Here is a 23,749-nt window from a genome sequence, read left to right on the forward strand (position 1 = left end):
TGGTTCTTGAGAAGAAGAATTTCTCGAAATTTTTCATTAATTTCTAATTATCTCCCCTTGAAAACGGGTGTGGCCCTTAATTTTCACAACTTTGAATCCCCTTTGCCTAAGGATGATTTGTACCAAGTTTGGTTGAAATTGGCCAAGTAGTTCTTGAGAAGATGTTGAAAATGTGAAAAGTTTACGGACAGACGGACGGACAGACGGACGACAGACAAAATGTGATCAGAATAGCTCACTTGAGCTTTCAGCTCAGGTGAGCTAAAAACTCTGTTCCCAAATAAAATCATATGTAAACTGAAGCGACTGGTTATCTGGCGTCCGGATATTTGAGACCCCACTTTATTTGAATCTACTTTCAGTGGAGCGTAAATGAAATAGTCATTGTTAGATTTTGCTTTGTGAATAAGTTACTCTTTAAGTTACTTCTTTGATTAAAATGAGGTTTGCATTTTCAGAAAAAAACAGTACTATTAATTAGTGACTTCCAATACTTTTAGTTCTTTGATTGCAATGAACTTAGCACTGTGCCAGATGAGCTTACCTGCTGTTTGATGGAGCTCCAGACACAGCCACTAGATCCAGCCCCTGTCCCACTGGCTCTCTGACAGGACTCGCAGTCTGAGTACTCATCGCACCGCTTAGGGCACACACTGTGGTTGGTACACACGCCCCCAACAGCATTCTTTGCACACCTCCAGGTGGAGCTAAATCTAGTGTCTACTATTGGGAAGTTGTCTTCACCTAAAACATATGAGACAATGTGTTTAAAAGGAGGTATGGGGCACCTCCATGTTGCGATGATACTGTAAATTCCTAATTAAACGCGAGGAATTCATTTCCACGTAAAATCATGAGAAGCAATCTTTGCGGATTTTGAAATCTCGCTTTTATTTTTCAGACAAATTCAAACTATAGGAAATAATGACAAAAAAATTGGTGATTGCGATTTTATGTTCTCGCGATTTGATACAAAACCGTGGAATCGCAGAATTAAGTACTCCCGTAAAATAAGGAATTTACAGTAATCTCACTATAGAATAATAATAAGTCTAACTTGATATATTTTATCTTCAGTGTTGTTGATGTATTTTAAGTTATAGCTTACTGCCTAGTGATCCATACATCATGAATTCAAGAACAATTCTATTATCTTTAAAAGGTCTTTCTAGTGAAATAGCATTTAATTACAAAATACTGGAAGTTTTAAAGAAATTTTATACTAATATCATAATTTGAATATGATGTACTTTTAGCAATGTTAGTATGTCAAATTGCCCTATACTAGGGATGGGACGATCCACCGATGCACCAGTGCTACACGGTATTTATTTTGACGATATTTGGATCGATACATTTACCATTAATACAACGATACCCAGCGAACTTTTTTTTAGCTTCATATATCGGCTATTTCTAGTCTGTGCGCCTAATATGAAAGTACAAAGATGGCGGAAAACCTCGTAAAGTTGTCAAAACTGTTAGGAAGCTAAATCTGGAGTGTGGACAATTTTTGGATTACTTGTTAATGAAAAAATAGTGTATATGAGACTAAAGTAATTTGTAAATTGTGAAACCCTCAGTTTAAATATAGCCAAGTAACTTTGGACATGCGGTAATACATCGACAGATTGAATAAATTTTTAACCCTTATTCATGTTTTCATTTAGTTGCAATGAATCGTGATATGCATCATATCGCATCTCATGTATCGTGATATGTACCGAATCGGCTAAGTACAGAATCGTCCCAGCCCTACCCTATACCACGTTAAAAATTTCAATACAATTTGAAAGAGAAATAAAACGAGTTTATCATTAGGGAGAAAATTGCAAAAGTCGTTGGTTTTTGTAGTCAATAGTGAAGAAAAAACAGATAATTGCACAAAACAAAATAACAAAAATGCTATAATTCTTCAATCCCAATCTAGATAAAAGTAGATCCTTCTTGCTTCCATATTTCATATATGTCACACCAATATATTAAATATGAGAGAGTGAAGGATTTAATTTCAACAAAATTACTTAAATTCAAAATGATGAATAGATATCCATCCATGGTAAAAACATCTTATGCATTAAATTAATTTTTATATCTGATATGATATAATTTTTTTTTTATCTTTACTTAAAATTTGATTGGATGTCAACTACACAAAAAAGTGTATGTAGACCATACATATTTCTTGTGTCTCAAACCCTCTCTTTCACTCAAAGCACATGCCTTGTTGTATGCAGTTGGTCCAGCTACATGCCTCGTTCTGCAAGCAGTCTGTACATTGACTAAAGCTGCATTCTTGATAGCCCTTGCAAGAGAATCCAATGGGCGACTCACTGTTGATACACGATGATGACGGGCCATCTATGAACCACTTACAAGGCTGTAGAAAAAAAGAGTAAGCCTGTCAAAAACTGAGTTGGAATTCCTTGTTTTGCTTGGAATGAGGGATTAAGGAGACGTGATGACCAACAACTCACCTTCAGATCTGACTTAAACTTTGACATATGATATTAATGGCCATAATCTAACATTAGTGAAGAAAGAAACCAAGTCAGAAAATAGAATTTAGTTTTTCTTACACAAAAGGTAGAAAATGATATTACTTATCACATGTATATTACAATTTGAGAAGAATTGACATTATTGTATTTTTATAATCTACTTTGAAGAGAGGAAAACTGCAATTTCCCTTGTATTCCTATTGTAAATGTACCTGCATGTATTTTGAAATGGCCCCTTAGAAGAACCAGATGATAGATTTTTATGAAACTTCGCAGGTACAACTGAGTTGGTGTTTATTATTCATAGTAAAAAAAGTAAGAGTGTTCCATCGTAGTTTTCATATTATTCATAGTAAAAAAAGTAAGAATTTTTTACATCATAGTTTTCACCCAAAAAACAAATCTGCCTACTAAGAAAGGGACTAAACCGAAGATTTTTACAAGATTTGGTTTAAACATTTTCAGATCTTTTCGATATATTTGGCAGTCTGAAGGCTGAAAGTCTACAAAACTCCTAACAAGAGGCCTACAGGCCTTAACAGTCACCTGAGTACCATAGCTTCATTCTGGAGTATAAAAGAATATAAAATATGGTACCGACCACCCCTCGCCCCTACCTGAAATCTTGCAACAAGGACTATGAAAGCTGTAAATTTTGTGAAAAACTTTGTTGAGTGAATGACCAGATATTTAAAGGGAACTAGACATGATTTCTGATGAAAATTCTATTTTTGATTTTGATGTATTAAATAATTTACTTGTGTATTTTGAATGATTTACCAAAATCTGAATGTAAGAAAGTCATGTTACAAGCGAGACACAGAGGAAAGAAGTTGATGTACGTTATGTTAACAAAACTCGAGTCTCTGTAACTTACATGTGACTGGTTATTTGACTTTCAAATTTTGACAGGGCATTAAAATCATCCATATTGACCATTCTAGACATTAAAAATGAAAAAATAAATTTTGAAAACATTGAGCTCAAATCGTGTCTAAGTCCCTTTAAAAGGAACAAGTCTCTAATGATAGGAAATAATTATCGTAAAATTCATTTACTGTCAAGATAGCTTTTATGTGTATATTTTTTCATTTATAAATTAAAAATGGCTAGTTTACATGTTTTACCAAAATACCCCCCTTAATCCCCCTTGACTGAATTCTTGCCCCATGGGCCAAAGGCTTTCATGATATCTTAACTTTGAAACAGCTTTATTCATTCTCTTTTCTAAATATGTATTCATCTCCTTCATTGAAATTCCACATCAAAGCAAAAGAATAAGACCTTTACACATAATATACCAACACCCTCAAGTAGAAGTTAAAAATGTTGAATTGTTAATGCATAACGCATGACAGCAGACAACGACTGACGACGATGGACAAAAACCAATTGCAATATAAAACAAAATCTTGAGTGCTGTCAGGTCAACAACAATATTAGTAATTTATTGTTGAAATCAATTAACAAATATTGTAATTGGATGTATTGATGAACTACGTACACTAGGAAAATGTGGATGCTTAGTCATACAAGTTTGACAAGTTTGATAGGTGCTGCAGACTGTTTGGTTGATCCATGATACATCACAAGCTTGTCCACCAGAGCAGGTGCTGTGCATAAATACATAAATATATTAACATACAAAAACAAGTATTACTTATCCATTTGACCCTTCTTGTAACAAACAAACAATTTACAAGTCTATAGAACCCTTGCCTACTTTTAAAAGGTCTGGCAGCACAGCTGAAACAACAATCAAGTTGTTTCCAGATGTGTTAATTTTTACTAGACAAAGTATACAGTCAAAACTGCCGAAGCGGCCACCCCTATTAAGCAGTCACCTTTCGTATGCGGTCATTTTATTTGCTCCCGATGAAAAATCCTATATAATTGCCCTCTAAAGAGCGGTCACCTGTCTAACGCGGTCAGCGGTCATCGTATTTTGATCCGAAACTGTACAGTCAACTTGCATTAGGCGGCCATTTTGGCTGGTCACATGATTTACACCCGGGGATTTTAAACATAGCTTCCGAATGTCGGGTGATAAACGTAAACAATGACTATACGCTTGAGGCGAGAGTAACCAAATAAATCGATGTATTTATAATACATAATTGGCAGATTAGATACGAATGGGAATCAAGTGAATTGTTTAAACATGTATTAACAATGTTTGTTTTATAAACATGAATGAAATAGGTGTCAAAAATGTCCGCGGCGAGGCAAGAAAAAATTGCTTGATTTCATAATAGTTCAGATTTAAGTTCAGATAGGGTCGGTTAAAAACTTAATTGTTGATTTGTGTTAAAAGTGTTTGTTTTTTTTTATATGTATACGGTACTCATGAAGATAGTTAGTGTTATAATTGTGAAAATGTTAGCGACAAGGTTTTACCACGTAGTGACTTTTTTCAATAATTTTAAAAAATACAAAAAATTGCATTGTTATGTATTTGTACTTATTTGTAAATATAATAAATACTATAAAAAAACATTTAATCACTTACTTTATCTATCATTTTGATACATTATTGTTTTATTGTGGTAATTATTTTAATAAGATATTTGATGTTGGCAAATTCACAAGTCTCTATTCAAAGGTCACATCTGTTAAGAGGTCACTTTGGGTGCCTCCCGCAGGTGACTGCTTAATACAAGTTTGACTGTATATTCTTACCAAAATTGTGCAACTACAGATTAAAAATTCAAAACGAGCTTCTGAGAAAAATCCTCTCGACATCTTTTTAAACAACACTTCATATACAATCTAGTAGCAAAAAACACACAAATCATCCAGCAAGGCATGAGACTTTGTTTACGTCAAAGTTACATATGTGCTTAAAAATCAAGCATGGGCCTTTTAACACATTCGGAAACTACTCGCATCAAAATTCAAATGACCTCACATTTTTACAAAACTGGGATGGTCAGACATCTTATACATTGTTTTTCACATGAGAAAAAATCAGCTCAGTCACAAGTGGAAACGCCCCAAATTTGTTTGCCTCAACCATGTTTTAATTGAACCTTCAGTGAATTACTGTAGTGACACCTGCATTAACCCATCAAAGTAATCATTTTATTTTTTCAATACATGTTTTGTGTGATCTAACCTATCTGATGCCTTTTCGACACATTTCCCAATGCCCTCGGCAACACAGAAGTCACATCCTGTTGTCTGCAAGCAATCCATCTGCGTTCCTGCAGTCTGGCAAAAGGTTTCCTTTGGACTAATGACAACCACTTCACTGTAGGTGGTGCCATCGTAACCACCTACCACATAGACTCTGTCTTTCAAGCGAATGGAACTTGCTGCTATCAGAGAGTTTGTCCTGCTTCGGTAGGTCTCTAAAATGATATCAGCATCATGAAAGTGTTGCAGAAGATACACATATTCCCTACAGACAACGACAATTTATTTGAGCTTTGCCTTTTCACATGCCAAACAGCTCTAAAGGAAATTTTAAATTTTTTTTTTTTTTTTTAAAGTATTATTCTGGAAAATCATATGGACGTTTGCTGTTTTACTTTGGTAGGATGGTGTTTGCTTCTTGAAAATAAAACTAATTATTTGTGTTTGCAAACCCCCAAAAATTGTGATTTGAGAATTATAAAAAAATTTAAGGACTAGGGAATCTGAAAAACATGTCTGCAGGCTATATCAGAAATTAATAATGCAAATGATTATTTGCATTATGATATTATATTCCTAAAGCATTCCTTGAGGTAATATCTCTTCAAATAATGAGGAAAACATAGGTAATGATAGATCAAAAAGCTCAGCGAGATGAGGCATCACCCTCTGAGACAAGACCACCTTTATTATACAGCTTACTCCATTTATATTGAAATCGCTTATTTTCTAATTTCGCTTATTTTGAAATAGAAAAAAATCTCCCGTTTTTTGTCTCTCATATTCTTTGCATTGATTTTAACGGACATAATGAAATCGGCTATTTTGAAATATCGCTTATATTGAAGCCACTGATTGGTCCCCAAAGGTGATAATTAATTGTTTTTGTAACAGTTATATTGAAGTTGTCGTCACGGTTGGTGACAGTAATTATGCCAGACTGACTGGTTGATATTCAAAGGTGTGAATTAAGTTCTCATCATGTGTGTTTTTATACTTCTATTAAAAAGTTAAATTTATTCACTGTTGAATTTTTTGTTTTTATGTATACGGATGTATTGAGGCTAGACGTGATATGGAAACCCCACAGAAAAGAAATACCTTATCTCCGGACGCTAAATACAAACTAGTTATTGCTATTGATGAAAGGACAAAGCCTAAATTCGAAATAGCCAAGGACTTTGAGATTATCCCGAGTACACTTACGATGATATACAAGCAGCGTTTAGCAATATTTGAAGCGTTTAAGTCAGGCGATTTTTCTCTAAAACGTAAAAGAATGCGATCGGAGATTATGATGAGGTTTAAGATAGTAACAAAATGAAACTTACAAAACTTTCGGATAAAATTTTAATCAAACTTTCAAGGACTAATGTTCCATGTAATCTGTTCATTGTAATAGATAAATGATGACCAAATAATTTGTTCGGGTTTGGTTTTCTATGCTTACATCAGGATTGAACTTTCAAAAATGGCAACTTCACATCAGTCAATTTCGCTTATATTGAAATACGGATATAATGAAATAATTTGCATGGTCCCCTAAATTTCAATATATCTGGAGTAGGCTGTATTATGAAAATCATAGTTAATGGTCTTTAATAAAATATTGGATACTGAAGTGTGGTTGGACAAAATAACATAAAATCATATGATACAACATAGGTAATCACAGATTACAAAGCTCACCAAGACGATACATCACCCGTATGAGATATTACCTTTATGAGACCAGCTTTATCATATTATATGAAAATTATACTTTATGATCTTGGATATTCATGGATTCTGTTTTGACACAATATCATATATCATATGTTAAAAAATTGTATGATAATCATATGTTCATTATGTTAATCAAAACAATAACAAAAAATTAAATATTGCATCCTATCATATTTACAATATATATCTTATAATAAAATAAAATACCATAATAAACAATGATGAGATATGATATTGTAACGTATGATATGACATTATTTTGTGTTATACATTATTGTATTTGATCACATAATACTATATCATAATACATAATACAATATAGTATTTTATTACAATATCATATTACATAATACATCATAACATTGAAACATATGATATTATATTGTATAGTATAGTATGATATTGTATGATTCTGTATCATTTTTGATACATAATACGATATTGTATTATATGACACAATATAATTTGATACAACATTGTATCATATCAAATGATAAAATATTATGTGATAAATTAAAATATTATATAATACAATATTATATTAATATGTTGTATCATATGATACAATCATATATATTACAATATCATATAATACAACTTCATGTGATATGATAATATATCCTATTTATAAACCAATATCATATAAAATAACGTGTTATAAAGATATTATATAATATTACAATATCATACAATACAATTTCTTGTGATATAATTCTATATTACAGAAACCAAAATCATATTATACAATATCATATGTTACAATATTATAGAATATACAATATTGTTTCATAGGATATTATATTATATTTTGCAATATCTTATGTAATAGTATCATGTAATAAAAAACAAATTAATAATACAATATAATATTATACAATATTGTATCATAATATACAGTACTATTCATAACAATATCATGATACAATATCATATAATGAAATACCAAAAAAATTGATACAATATCACATTGTATCATATAACTTTTTATAATATAACATGATATTAAATTGTATCATATTAAACAGTATTGTTTCATATCATACAATACTATATCATAGGAATCATGTTATATCATTTATCAACAAACACATCTATCTATTGAGCAGGTTTGAGTGAGATAGATTTCTTTAGCATCTTTGATAATTGAGATCGGGCTCTGCATCTGAAGCAACCTCTGCGTTTCATTTATTATAAAGTTAAATCAACTATGCAAGCTATCATCTATAAAACATGTTACCTGTTCCATAAAACTAAACCTCATCCAGTATCCGAAACCTATGGCTCAGATTCAGCATTCAAGCCTGTCAGGTGCATCAGTATCATAAGACGCATCATCCATGCAAGTTTGGTGAAGTTCGGACCAGTTATAACTAAGATATCATCAGAGGAGGGCACTAGCAATTAAAACCTTAACCTCCTCCAGCATCCGCAACCTATCCCCATCTATGCCTGTCAGGTGCATCTGTATCATAAGACACACCATCCTTTCAAGTTTGGTGAAGTTAGGACCTGTAATAACTACGATATATTTTTTAGCATCCTTGATAATGGAGATCAAGCTCTGCATCTGAAGCTACCTCTGCAATTCACTAATATTACAGTTTAATCAACTATGCAAGTTTGAAATAGTACTATTATCTATTTAACGTGTGACCTGTTCCAAAAAACTTAACCTTATCCAGCATCCGAAACCTATGGCTCAGACTCAGCATTCAAGCCTGTCAGGTGCATCAGTATCATAAGATGCACCATCCATGGAAGTCTGGTGAAGTTAAGACAAGTAATAACTAAGATATAATCATCAGAGGGCACCTGTTCCAAAACTTTAACCAGTTTTTATTTAAGGTCCAGCTAACATTTCATGAATCCATTGTTTTTTAAACAAGACTTCAATATCTTTGATCTTTCAACTATTTTTAATATTTCCTCTGTCTATTTTTTTATTGGTGGCAAACAGAGTGATGGACAGAAAGAACGACAGAAGACAATATGCCCCAAGATCGTTAATGTAGGCTTCATCAAAATCACTTTAAAAATCCTCAAAATGCTTTCTACAGAACTTTACCTGATGTTGGTTTCTTCGATAGATATTTATGCCACGTGCTACAATTGAATCTGAATAACGACATATGTTCGGTCGTCTGCCCCAGATTCCCCATTCCACCAATTACCAGCATTCCTTCCAGCACGCGCACAGCAACATGAAAAACTCGAGGAATTGCCTTTAGACAGAAAAATATTGTAAGCATAAAACTCATTAAAAGGAAAGTATCTCTTAAAATTGAATCTAACACAAAGTTTTTACAGCTTAAAAACTCAACCTAGTCAGGATTTTTTAATAGGTTTAAATACCCATAATTGCGAAAGTAAATTTTATTTTTTACTTATACCTGTTCTGGGCCTTGAACATGGACAAGGTAGGCCTGTTTTTTCTCCGTGTCATACATAAAAGTATCGTTTGAGACATCAAACTTAAATTGTTTGAAAGCCATTCCGCCATGGATGTATATCATGTCCGTGTCTGGGTCATACACTGCGCTGTGGCCATACAAACCTAAGCAACAAAAAAAGAACAGAGAACCGATAATATGTTATTGTTCATAGGTCCTAATTATAACAGGAAGCCTGGGGGCCACATTGCTCACCTGAGCTACAATAGGCAACTAAAGCTTAGACTGTCTTTAGAGTATCTAATACATGTACCAGATATCTAGTCTAAACAACTTAACAGAGTATATCTTGATTTTCAAAGATTTTCAAATTTTTCCCATACTTATTTTCAAGTAAAACATTGAGCTCCTTTTGTTGTTAGAATTTTTTAAAAGAAGAAGAATTTTAAAGAATTTTCTATATTTATTCCAATGTAACAATTCAACCCTTGCCATTCTTCACCAGGGGATCATGATTTGACGAATTGATTCTACACTACCTTATCATGCTTTCAAACAAGTTTTAGCTTTTCTGACCGATTTGTTTTGGAGAAGAAGATTTTTAAAGATTTTTCTCTATATATTCCTATTTAAAAATTAACCTCCCTTGTGGCCCCACCTCACCTCCAGGGATCATAATTTGAATGAAGTCATAATTACTCAAACATAAGATACTTCAACACAAGTTTCAACTTTTCTGGCCAACTGGTGTTTGAGAATACAATTTGCAAAGATTTTTCTCTACATATAGGAATATCCCCCATTGTGCCTAACCCTATTCTTGAAGATCCTGATTTGAACAAAATTAAATCTACACTGCCTGAGGATGCCTCCACACAAGTTTTAGCTTTTCTGGCCAATCAGTTATTGAGATGAAGACTTTTTAAAATACCAACAAACTTGAAAATTTGAAATCCTCTCTCTCTCTCTCTCTCTCTCTCTCTCTCTCTCTCTCTCTCTCTGCTGTAGCTCTCTACTGACCTAATGGCAAATAAGTGTGGTTGTTTCTGCTCCAAGCTGGCTGGCTGTCTTCATCAATTATGTTATAGATGTAGACATCACTAGAGAAGTACCTCTTGGAGGAGATACCTCCAATTACCACCAGGTACCGCTCGTTGACCAAGGTCATTGTATGTCCAGCCACTGGGTTGAAATCTTCAGGTACCTGTGATAGCAAAGTGTCACAGTACTGATACTTTATGGCTATTCATCTTCTTGACAAGGAAAACAACTCAATTATAATCTTTTTTTGTTACTGTGTTCATATTAGAAATAATTTTTTTTTTAATTCTTTAAAATTATAATCATTTCAATAAGAGAAGCTATTGAATAGAGTAGAGACTTTATGCATTTGTTAATGGATTAAAATTTGAAAAGGATAGCATATTATTATAGGTTATTAATGCTGGTTGTTGGATGAATATTTGCCTTAGTCTAATAACATACATGTTTACTAAACTGCTTTACAAGGCAGTCTATTGTTTTTTTACTCTCCCCCACCTACCATTTTTCTTTTCTTTTTTAAATCTACCATTTTAATAAAAATCTGTTTGTATTTTTGATAGATAACCATTTAGGAAGCCATTGTTGTCTGAAAATCATGTCAGATACCCAAAATGATTCTTAAAAACTTACAGAACCATAAATTACAATTGAAAGATCAGCCATTTTTGGCATAGCACGACAGGAGCCAGATGGAATGCTGCAGAGCACTCCAAAAATTTCTTGATAAATCTGTAGGTTTAGCATGTTTTTTTCCTGTGAACTGGTTCTTAAAGCTTGCTTCGATCACCAAAGCTCTGCACTTCCCATTAGTTATTAAAACATTTTCCAGAAAGAAATAATAAAAACTGAATTCCCTGAACATGTACTGGGAATTCATTACAAGTGGATACACAATAACCTTTTTTTACAGTAAATTGATATTTACATCAAGTCTTGTCCACACTCTTGCTCCAGTAGAGAATTTCCAGAATTCGTTGGTCGCTTCAAAGGCACCTGCCTTGTTCTTCACAATCCCTCCATATACATAAATTTCTTGGGAAACAGGGCTGCACACAGCTTGGTGAAAATATCTGAAAATATAAATTAGAACTCTTACTTCAACCAAAACTAATGGAACATTTTGACCAGAAAAAAAACCTCTTTTCAAGGATTTTCAAAGTTTAGAATTAGAAATCAAATTATCTTAAATATCTATTTTACTCATACATAAAAAATCTTCTTTTTTTTTACTGCATCTGATAAATCCTGCAGGATTCTAAATTGGATACAAAAATTTGAATTCAATTTAAATTTGTTAGCAAAATTTGATGGGAAAAGTTAAGACAATCATGATGAAAGACAACTTTGTTTTAATCTTGAAAAAGGGCAGCAGGCATATATTACCAAGAATCTTATTATGCTTATTCATCTTTATTTCTCCACCAATTACAAATAGTGCATTAAAATTTACCATGACTCTCTACAAACTACAAATAGTACAATGTCTTTCTACAAACTACAAATAGAGTATTAAGATCCTACTATGACTCCCTACAAACAGATAGTGCAATGGAATTAGTACATGTATCATCATACCAGTTCTCTCATTCTAGTGGCTATTATTAAGGTCAGACAACATGTTCCTCTAGCATATTTTTGTATCTCCTCGCAAAAAAGAGTTCCAATAAAAATTATAATTTTTATAATTATTTTCAGAATGATTAAAATTTACTTATAAATAAGAATATGCCTAGATGGCCGAGTGGTTAGAGCCTTGCCACTCACTGCCAGGAGCGTAGTTTCCAAGGTCGCGAGTTCAAAGCCTGGCCCCGGTCGAGAGAGAGTTCCAAACATTTAACAAATTCTTGGAAAAAGGTATATAAAATTGAGGAATGTGTCTTCTAACCTTAAAGTAAAACTAAAAAAAACTTCCCTATATCCGAGAATTTGCCATATCTGTGTTCGTACTAAATGAGTTTTATTGCAATCCCTACCTTCCATCTGGTTGGTCAGAGGTGATGGGTTGCTCCTGAGTCCACTGGTAAGTGGATGTAGTGTACTTCCAGATATCATTCAGAGCTCCATGCTCCTGAGAGTAACCCCCAAAGACGTAGAAAAAATTCTCTCCACAGGAAGTGACACTATGGCCATAGCGACCAGGGATGCTCCCTGGCTTCCTCTTGCTGATTGGCTTCAGAAAGTTCCATGGGAAGACCATCATATCCAGATCATTAATACACACACAAGTTCCATGGGACTGAAAGAAAGACATAATCAATCATCTTAACAAGTCGCTTTGGATGAAACCAAGATGAGGTTTTTTTTTTAAATAGTGAAAGTAAAAATCAAATTATTCATATATAAATTAGGAAATGTACCAACAAGCATTAGGGATAGCATATTGTATGGTCAGTTAGCAAACTAAGAACACACAAATACTAATTTATCTTGGTCTCACTTATTCTACAAGCCCCATACTTAGGAGGGCTGGAAGGTTGTGACCATTTTTATACCTTATTGATCTCCTTTAAAAGAAGAGTTCTGTGTAAAGATGTAGTAAAACAATCAAAATTAAAAGCTAAAACCTATCAAGGAGTTTTTCTTTACTAAATGATACCAGACATATCATAACTTAAATATTTCAGATGTAGATCTATTTTTAGAACCACCAAATAATGAAGATTCATCATATAATGAAGAAGTATCATCATGTAATGTTAAAGTACCATCATGTAATGTTGAAGTACCATCATGTAATGTTGAAGTATAATCATGTAATGTTAAAGTACCATCATGTAATGTTGAAGTACCATCATGTAATGTTTAAGTATAATCATATAATGAAGTTTATTCACATAAGGCAGTTAAGGGTTCCATAGATTTATGTAAAGAAATGAATTCGTAAGTGCCTATTGAATAAGACTGGCATTGGTTTTAATTGGATATCTTATACAAAATACTGTCGCCACAGTTGATCAAAGTCTCTCGATTGGGAAAAGAAACATGCAAAGACTTATGCTTATGCTTGCTATTAAATGACGTCAGTAAGACCAAGACGCCTTATAAAGCTATGTAGTGAATAAAAATATCCATGTCTTTCGACACTAAGCATCACCTTTATGAGACCACCTTCATCATATTACATGAAAATCTTTAATAAATTATTTGATACTTTAGTGTGGATTGAAACAATTAATATCGTATACCTAATGATAAAAAATTGTATGATAATTACACTGAAATTTAAGTTTCATATTGTATTGTATGATACAATAATGATTTTTATTATGGAATATTTATAAATCTTTATGCCATATTCCAGGATCTATTTTTATAAAACGGCATTAAAACGTACTTGTGTACACTGTTATCTAATAAAGCTATTAATTGATATATATCCTTAAGTCTGTATTTTCTAGGCCTGATAAAAATCTAAGTATTGTTTAAGATTTAATATTTTTGTGGCATTTTACAGTCATTTAAAAAAATTAAATATTAAATGCCTCAAACATTTTCATTGGCTGTCTTATACTTTTTTATGTGACAAATTGAATTATCAAAAATGCATAAATTCCCCTTCAATGCAGCCCAGTCATTATATGCATTGCATTGAATATGAAAAGGATCATGCGTTTCAAAAGCTTTAGGATAGTTTATTAGTAATTTAACATTTTTTTTCCTTTAAATTTACGCTGCAGTAGAGGATATTCATCCTGTTATCACTCGGCAGAAAAGATGATAATTTAAATCATTAATGACCAATTAAAACCAAGTCACCCAAATTACAAAATCGAATGACTCATCTGAAAACAAAGACACTGAACAATACGTATTACATGTATAATGACACAGCAGTTTGATCCACTGATAAATACACCAATCTAAACTCAGACTGTTAATTCTCCTTCTCTGACTGTCTCTCACTTACCTTGGTATCACAGCTGGTGGGACAGACATTGTAGAACTTGCTCGCTGATGAGCGATTTGGATCTTGTTTACACTGGTTACCCACACAGATTTCATTCTCCTTACAGCTTGGACAAAGGTTGATGACATAGCTCAAGTTAAATCCTGATAATAGATAAATTAAATAGAATAACAGATCTAATAAAATAAACCAATTCAAGTTTAATCAACTTTTCAATTTCCTTTAGTATTTCTTAAAATTTAAGTGAATTCATCTAAATGTCTGGGGAGTTGTGAATTACCACACCTTTCAATAGTTTGTCTTAATTAAGTCAAACTAAATTTTGAACGCTTTTTGGCAATTTCTACCTGGTTAATCAGAAACTTGGTTGGAACATTACCAGTTAAAAGATTGATTATCAGTTAGTCCTTTCAATTATAAACATAGGTAATCATAGATTACAAAGCTCACTGAGACGAGTCATCACCTTGGGAGAGCACCTTCATCATAGTATAAGATAATCATAATAATTATTAATGATCTTGGATATTCATGGATACTGTAGTGTGGTTTGACATAATATCATGTCATATGTTAAAAATCATTTGATATTCAAACATTAATAGGATATGGTACTGTAATATACAACTTAAATCAATATAGTAATATAAAATATGATATTGCATCCTATAAATACAATTATATTGTGTCATGATATATCATATGATACAATATAATACTGTTATATATAATGAAACAATATATTGTTACATATGACATTGCATCAAGATATCATATTTTATTATACACATATTGACTGGGGTTGAGGGCAACATTGATTATATTAGCCCCCGAGGGACGAAATATTGCCCGACGCGAAGCGGAGGGCAATATTCTCGTCCCAAGGGGGCTAATATAATCAATGTTGCCCGAAAACACAGTCAACATTTGTTTTGTTATATGAAGAAACAAACCAACCATAAGAATTAACATACAGATGTTCTACCTGATTTTATTAACAGTAATTCGCAAATCCTTATATCCATTATGATAGCAAACCGTCGCATTGCGCGTCCGTTGTTTACTTGCCTTGACTGACTGTCTATTATGACGTCACCTTGTTTTGGAATCGCGAAGAATTATTTACGTCATCGTTTACGAATCAACAAATCAGAGGCGATTACTTGAAATACAGGGAATGTTCTCTAGATATTATTCCTAGCTGGTCAATATCAAAAAAATATTGACCGGTCGATATTTTTCGGACGAGCTAATATTACAATTATTGACTATTCGTCTATATAGAGTTATATAGTGAGAAAATACTACTGAATATAACAACATAAAATATAATATGGCATTGTATCATGTTATATATCATTGTATTTCATTACATAATATAATATCATAATATAATAGTATATAGTATCATATAATACAATATCACATAACATAATACATCATAATATTGTAATATATGATATTATATTGTATGATATGATACCATGATATTAATCATGATATTGTTTAGAATGATATTGTATCAAAAATGATACGTAATATGATATTGTATCATATAATAAAATATAACATGATACAACAAAGTATCTTATCATGTGATAAAATTATATATTTATAATACAATATCATATTTTACAATATCATATCATATGATATTATATATTTTACATTTATCATATGATACAATTTATGTGAAACATTAATGCATTTTATTTAACAATATCATATCATACCATATTAAATCATATGATACAATTAAATACGTGGAGCACATGGCTCAGTGGTCATGGGCTTTAGGATAGTAATTGAAAGGTCGCTGGTTCAAACCCAGCTATTGTCCCTTGATGTTGTGTGTTGTGCACTTATACAAGACACATTAAGTACAATGTCTCAGTCCACCCAGCTGAAATTGGGTAGCGGCTTATGCTGGGGGTTATCCTGCGATGGACTGGTGTCCCATCCAGGGGGAGTCAATGACTCTCATATGCTTAGCACCACATAAACCTGGGATAAGCATCGGCCATATTCATCATCATTTCACGGAGAAGGATTGAACAATATAATATTCAATATCATGTGATACAATACTATACTATATGTTATAATATAATATCATATTATATATTATTATTCTTTCATGTTAAATACTGAAATCTGATTGGTTTAGACGCAGTTGGTAATCCGTTCTATTACCCTCAGCGTTAGCAACACACTTGGCAACGGGTAACACAACGAATTGTTACATGCACGTAAATCATACGCGTACGGTTCGCCGTAGAATTCACTTAATTTCTATTTTAAAGCAGTAAAATTCTCTTTAAAATTAAGACATTCAGTATAATAAAATAAATAGTGCCTGTTTAGGAGGGTAACTGTTGAAATTGACACCCCTCGAAAACCATTGTCAACCTCCGCTTCGCATCGGTTGACATTGGTTGTCTCAGGGTGTCAATTTCAACAGTTATATAATATCGTATCATAATATACATTATAATTTAACAATAACATGATACAATATCATAATATACAAAAAGTTTGATACAATGTCACATGGTATCATGTTATTTTTTTTTTAAATCTAAAATTATATGATATTATTATTGTATCATATAATACAATAGTGTATCATATCATGCAATACTGTATTATAAAAACATGCTATATCATTTAACAATAAACACATCTATCAAGCAAATTTGACTAAGGTAGGAGTTTTTTTTAACCATCCTTGATAACGGAGATCATGCTCTGTATCTGAAGCTTTTCATTAATATTATTGGTAAATCATGCAAGTTTGAAATAGTACTACAGTGTATTATCTATTAAACATTTGACCTGTTCCAAAAAACTAAACTTTCTGCAGCATCTGAAACCTATGGCTCTGATTCAGCATCCTTGCCTGTGGAGTGCTTCAGAGTCAATAGATGCACCATCCATGCAAGTTCTGAGAAGTAAGAACCAGTAATAACTAAGATATAATCATCAGAGGGCACCTGCTCCAAAAACTTTAACCAGCTCCAAAAACCTTCACCTAAATCAGCATCTGAGACCTATGGATCTGATTCAGAATTCAAGCCTGTCAAGTGCATCAAATTAACACAGGCAATTGGTAAAGGAAAAAACAGGAAAAAAATGAGTACACAGGTAAGGTCAGTCCTGTGTGCGGTCATCTGGAACAACTATCAATGTCGGTAGCTTTCATCTTACGAAGAAGTGAGCCACCCGTGTGTGTTGAAGTGAAACTAATGCCGAGTAAAGAGTTACTGTGTACACAAGAGGGGTGTCAACTAATTAAACAAAGAAATATAGAGGTGTTAGAGGGTGGGCTGAACTATCGATGTTGGTATCTTTCATCTATCAACCAGCTGACCATCTGTGTGCGTTGAGCTGTGACTAATCCCCTGAAGCACCGTTATTTGCAAGCTTTAGGCACGTGCCAAGCTGTTTACACAGTGAGAGGTTATACACGAGGTGTGGAAGAGGTGTGAAAACGTTAACTGATATTTGATCGGCCGACAGAAATCGTATCAGATTAACCGAAAATGACATTTTTTTCCAATCAGATTATCCGTAGAAATTACAAAGGCTTATATTGCAAATGGATCAGTGTTTTGATTTTATATCAGATTAACCGAATTATCAGATTAACCGTGATCAGATCAAGTGGAACCCTCTGTATCTGATTCATAAGACGCACCATCCATGCAAGTTTGGTGAACTTGGGACCAGTAGTAACTTAGAAATGGCTAGAAAAGGGCATCTGCACCAAAAACTTTAACCAGCTTCAGAAACCTTAACTTCCTCCAGCATCTGTAATTCAAGGCCCAGATTCAGCATCTAGAAGTTGTCATAGGCAAACTTTAATCAACTTTTGACAACAAAATTGCAGCAAGGAATTTATTACATGACTGTTTGCTCATTGTTTCAGATTTTTTTTCTTGAAAATGATTCAGATAGATAATTTTCAAAGACTAACATATCTACAGAATATTTCTACTGTGCTTTCTGTGGCATTAATGACAGTAGATAAAGAAAAATGAATAATATGCACAAAGGACTACTGGTATATATGATATATGCCTATGATATAGGCCTAAAATTGTCTCCTAAAATATACATCATCATTTCAGTGTAATTCTAGGTTTTCTTTGCACAAATATACATGTAAAGTTATTATACACAACTGCGTATTATCTTTGGCAAAATATTGTATTACATCTATTTTAAGCTGTGCGTTATATCATAATGTGATGCTAATGGTTTCCAAATCATGACTCGATCACAGTGCCAAACAACAAATAAATTAAAATAGAGATCAAATTAGGTCACCTGGGTGAAGACTCAGTGGCCAAAAAAAGGAAATATATCACACCCATCTAAAGCTGTGGAGTATATTATTATGTAATGCTAATAGTTTTTGTGACTGTCATTACTGCCATTATCTGGGTTATACAAGAAAATGAATTTTACATTACCTTTTTGCTCTACATAGATATCCTTATTATCTGAAAAAAAAAAAAATTATAAAAAATTGAAGATTAAAATTTATGATAGTAAATCAATAATATTGAATGGCCAATGCAATATCTATGTTAACAATAGTTTAAGCAAAACTATTTTTCAATCTATATGGTCAATTTATAATTTACAATTTCATAGCTCAATAAACAACAATGAATTATGCAATGCTATATACTGGTTGACTGTTATTAAGTACAGAGTATCTGTCACACCTTTCCTTATTAAAATAAGGAAATGAATGACCATATCAAACCTCTGCGTCACTAAAATTACTCAACATATGACGTAAGCAGCTGCTATTATCAATAATTACAACTTCTTAAGGTGGTATTGGACACCTGTTGATATTAATGTGGATTAAAGTACATTATAATTGAAATATTTTCACCCATTTAGAATTTCTAAATTTTACAATATCTAACCAAAAAATAGCTTTTAAAAAAATTTGGAGAGGTAAAATCTTTAAAACCCAAAGTGGGATTTGAACTCATGACTTACAGATTCGTAGTAAACTCTCTTATCCACTGTGCTACGCTGTTAGATTATCAAAGAAACTATACTTATATAACTACACTTGGTTTTATTGTTTTTTTCGATAAACAAACGTCACAACATGGAAGTGTCCCATACCAACTTAATAAAGATTTATTTCAAAAGAAGATTGTTCCAATTATTATAAACTTTTGAGTTCAGGTTCAAGTCTTTCAAAGAACAAACTTTTTTTGTTATGAAATTCTATTTTTAATATAGTGTGCTTTATAAATTTTCTATTTTTCATATAGTAAGGTTTATAACATAATTTATAGCATGGTCATGTGACAACAATCGACCAATCATACGCTTGGATAAAAAAAATGAATTTATACATGATCATGCAACAACAATTGAACAATTGTATGCTTGAAAAAAAAATACAATTTCATAATAAAATAAATTAGATAAATAATATAAACCAGTACTTAAAGTAATATTCATTTACCCATGTCCATTTCAAAGTAAACAGTGACTGTGTCAGTGTCTGTTCTGATAGGTTCCAGATTCTGCGCTTGGCCACAAAATGTTCCCAGCAACCTGCTCTCCGTGGTATTTCCCGAAATAAAAGGAGGGACCCCATCAAACACCATGAGGTGGTTCTGACAGAAAAGAAATGACAAATCAAAGGTTAATCATGGAGTAGGTTCATTCCATTAAGATAACACCCTGTATTGCAGATTTTACTGTAATTTAGTAAAAAAAAAAAATTGTGTTAATACAGATTTTCAAAACGAAATTAAAAGGTTATTTAAGTAAACTCCATTAGCTAATTACCGAGTGTTCTCCCCTTACCTCTCTACATCGAGTAGCAATTCCATCCACTGTGACCGTGAAACCGTCTGATGGTTGTGCAGTATCTGGGGCATGGATGATCCAAAGACAGTGCAGGTTCTTGTTGGAGGTAGCAGACACAGGTAACTGTACACCTAACGACCCCTCCGCTTGTTCCAACACTAATCTCCCTTGGCAAGCTCGATAACATTTCCCGCCATTTCTGCTCAAAAAGGATTTCATCATGAAAACAAGTCTGACTTATTAAAGAATAACTGGTATTGAAGACTGCACAATTCAAGCAGATTGAGCTGGGCAAGACGAGATTCTTCCAGACAGTTCCAGTCTTCTAGGGCTTAGTCAACTATTTTCTTTGAATTGGATGCATACAACTTTTACACACATGATAACTTCGTGATCACAAAAGAATAATTATTAAAAGTCATGCCAAAAAATATAAGATGCTGCATCAGTTATTGTGTGCCACATTCTTCTATTGACTTATGTAATCCCCCAAAACAACATACTCAAAAAAGATCAAAATTCCTAAATTTACTTTATTTTCATAAAATTAAGTAGCATGCGAACTAGAAAAAAAGTTACTGTGGAATCATTAGATTTCATGGTGGCTCAAATTTCGTGGAATTCGACCTCTGATCCACAAATTAACATCTTCCACGAATTAATAAATTAGGGTATAAGAGTCATATTTCCTTTGTAGGTTTAAGAGAATACACGAAATTACGTCCCTTACGAACCTGTAAAATTTAAGCAATCCTCGAAAATTGGCCCCCACGAAATTTAATGATTCCACAGTAATATACAAAATGTCAAACAGCAATTAAAACAAAAGTGAAGATACTGTAAACCTCTTCCATCTGGCAAATCTTTTTAATTAGTGTTTTGGGCAGAAAGAACCTGCTGCATAATCAAGTTGGTCTTTAGACATCGTGCATTTAAATGTATAAATATGTATATAAATTCAGAAATGGGCTAAATCATATCTATGCTAAGTTGTATATAAAAAAAATTTGACTAATTTCAAATATCATTCAGGCTAAATAAAGTATGTATACAGGGACTATCCACTTACACAGGTGAGCCGTAGTGGCCTGGGGAGCAGTGCTGACAGACTAGTCCCTCCGTGTTCCCGGTGCAGTAACACTCCCCCGTCACATTGTTACAGATCCCTTTGGAGGCATCTCCATGCTGGTTACAGCTACATTTGTGACACCCTAAATCAATCAGATATTTCATATATGTAATGTATTTAAGGGTTTCTATAACGTATCTCCAAAAATTGAAAATCAAACAGAAATACCCTCTAATTATATACTGTAAATTCCTTATTTTACGCGAGTACTTAATTCTACGATTCCGCAGTTTTGTATCAAATTGCGACAATAAAAATGGCGGTCACCAACTTTTTGTAAAAATTTCTTTTAGTTCAAAATTGTCTGAAAAATAAAAGCAAGATTTTAAAATTCGCAAGGGTTGCTTATCGTGATTTTACACGGAAATTATTTCCTCACGTTTAATAAAAAAAAACTACAGTATACATTGTATTTATTAACGAGGCATAAAAAACCCCATCAAAAACAGCTGTAATTAGTGTTATAATGGTTGCAAATCAGAGCTCTTGCAGTTAAAATTTCCATTAATGACGTAGGTGTCAATTCTTGAACAGCTGATGTACAAAGTGTTTAATATATAGATCAAAACAATTCTTATAACAAAATATAAAACAACTCACTTAACCTTTGTTTAAACGAGACTGACAATGCGCTTTGGTCGTTAAAAGTTTAAAACAAAAAAAACCAGTCTTTTTTCAAGAGACATACTGTATATCCGGTAATTTTGCAATATGATCTAATTTTCGCGTTTTTCACGATCTCTTTCGAATTGCAAAATATTGAATATGCAGAAATTGTATCTTGTACTTTCTATAAGAAACATTTAAAATCACAAAAATTATAATTTAACAAGGATAAATGCCAATAATGTAAGTTAAAGGTAAAGAACTGCAGGAGCCCTTTCATTTCAAAGTGTAAATAGTAGAATTTGACAGTGCATTTAATTATCTAAAAGAGAAGCAAAACCTGATATAATTATGATATTGATCTTCTCATATTAGAAGACATTTTTTTCATGAAATCACCCATGGATAGTCAAATGTGAAATTTTATATTCTCCAATAACAGTGTTTTAAACTCTTCAAAAAAATTAGCTAGACACTCAGGGCTGACAGCTAGTATAAGTTGTCAGCCCTTTTAAAATTCAGGCAGCCCAGAGAAAAAATTTGATATTTGTTTATTTTTTTTTTCATTTGCATGTAAAACATTCAAAAATCTATTTTTCAATTTCGTTTCATCATAAACTTTTGAATCTCTACTTGTGGCAATGATATGAAAAATAAACAAGTTCATATTTAGTGGAATATAAACCATTTAATGGTAGAAAACTAACATTTTATGTTGATTTATGGAATTAAAATGATGTTCAAAGTAAAAAGTTGGCTGTTGATTTAATTTAGCTTATTTCTATAGGAACAATCGGCTGAAGTTTAGGTAAACTTTACCGAATCTCTATGTGTTGCACTGCATGGTCTAAGATTCGGAAGAGACGTATGTCAACATTTTTCAGTCTCAACGAATTGCCATGCTTATAGGTCAAGCATAGTCTACGTTTATTAAATGTTTGTCTTGACTGTTATTAATTGACCATACAAGGAAAGCGATAGTGTGAAAAGAATCAGTTAAAAATTCTTAAAACTCCCGATATTATATACAACTTGCCAAAATTGCAATAACTTCATAAAATGCATGGATACCATCAGTAATTCTCTTTTTATTTCTTTTTCATTTATAAAAATTGAAGGAAAGATAACATTTAATGATGAGAAAAATACTTTGAGGCTGAGGATCAGAGAATTTACAGTAAGTTTCTAATTGAGTGTATAATGCAAAATTTGGCTTGCCTTCTTTTGGATTGCCATAGTAACCAAACTGACACTTTTCACAGAATTGGCCGTCTGTTGAGTCCTGACATTTGTCACAAATTCCAACACCGTTCTGACAGGTGCTGTGAAAGTTGCATCCACAATCTGTGCCGCAATCCAGACCAGTCCATCCCAAATTACAGACACATTGGTAGTTGGGCGCTCCGGAGCATGTTCCGTTCACACAGTTGTGGTAACATCTAACAAACAACAAAAACAACTT

At 32.6% G+C, this 23,749-nt stretch overlaps 1 protein-coding gene across 1 annotated transcript in view; it reads right to left on the reverse strand.

Annotated features, from left to right (window-relative positions):
- Positions 1 to 23,749, reverse strand: part of LOC128157090 (multiple epidermal growth factor-like domains protein 8) — an 82,480-nt gene that overhangs the window by 24,420 nt on the left and 34,311 nt on the right. The window contains exons 14-28 of the mRNA XM_052819456.1: positions 23,506 to 23,726; positions 21,622 to 21,763; positions 20,550 to 20,751; positions 20,203 to 20,356; positions 19,178 to 19,207; positions 14,703 to 14,845; positions 12,769 to 13,031; positions 11,721 to 11,865; positions 10,772 to 10,955; positions 9,752 to 9,915; positions 9,427 to 9,583; positions 5,617 to 5,851; positions 4,006 to 4,114; positions 2,224 to 2,380; positions 545 to 744 (exon numbers count right to left, since the gene is read on the reverse strand). Coding sequence (XP_052675416.1) covers positions 545 to 744; positions 2,224 to 2,380; positions 4,006 to 4,114; positions 5,617 to 5,851; positions 9,427 to 9,583; positions 9,752 to 9,915; positions 10,772 to 10,955; positions 11,721 to 11,865; positions 12,769 to 13,031; positions 14,703 to 14,845; positions 19,178 to 19,207; positions 20,203 to 20,356; positions 20,550 to 20,751; positions 21,622 to 21,763; positions 23,506 to 23,726 — 2,506 coding nt within the window. The remainder of the gene's footprint in view (positions 1 to 544; positions 745 to 2,223; positions 2,381 to 4,005; positions 4,115 to 5,616; positions 5,852 to 9,426; positions 9,584 to 9,751; positions 9,916 to 10,771; positions 10,956 to 11,720; positions 11,866 to 12,768; positions 13,032 to 14,702; positions 14,846 to 19,177; positions 19,208 to 20,202; positions 20,357 to 20,549; positions 20,752 to 21,621; positions 21,764 to 23,505; positions 23,727 to 23,749) is intronic.

Source organism: Crassostrea angulata, chromosome 7 (assembly GCF_025612915.1).
Source record: "Crassostrea angulata isolate pt1a10 chromosome 7, ASM2561291v2, whole genome shotgun sequence".
NCBI lineage: Eukaryota > Metazoa > Mollusca > Bivalvia > Ostreida > Ostreidae > Magallana > Magallana angulata.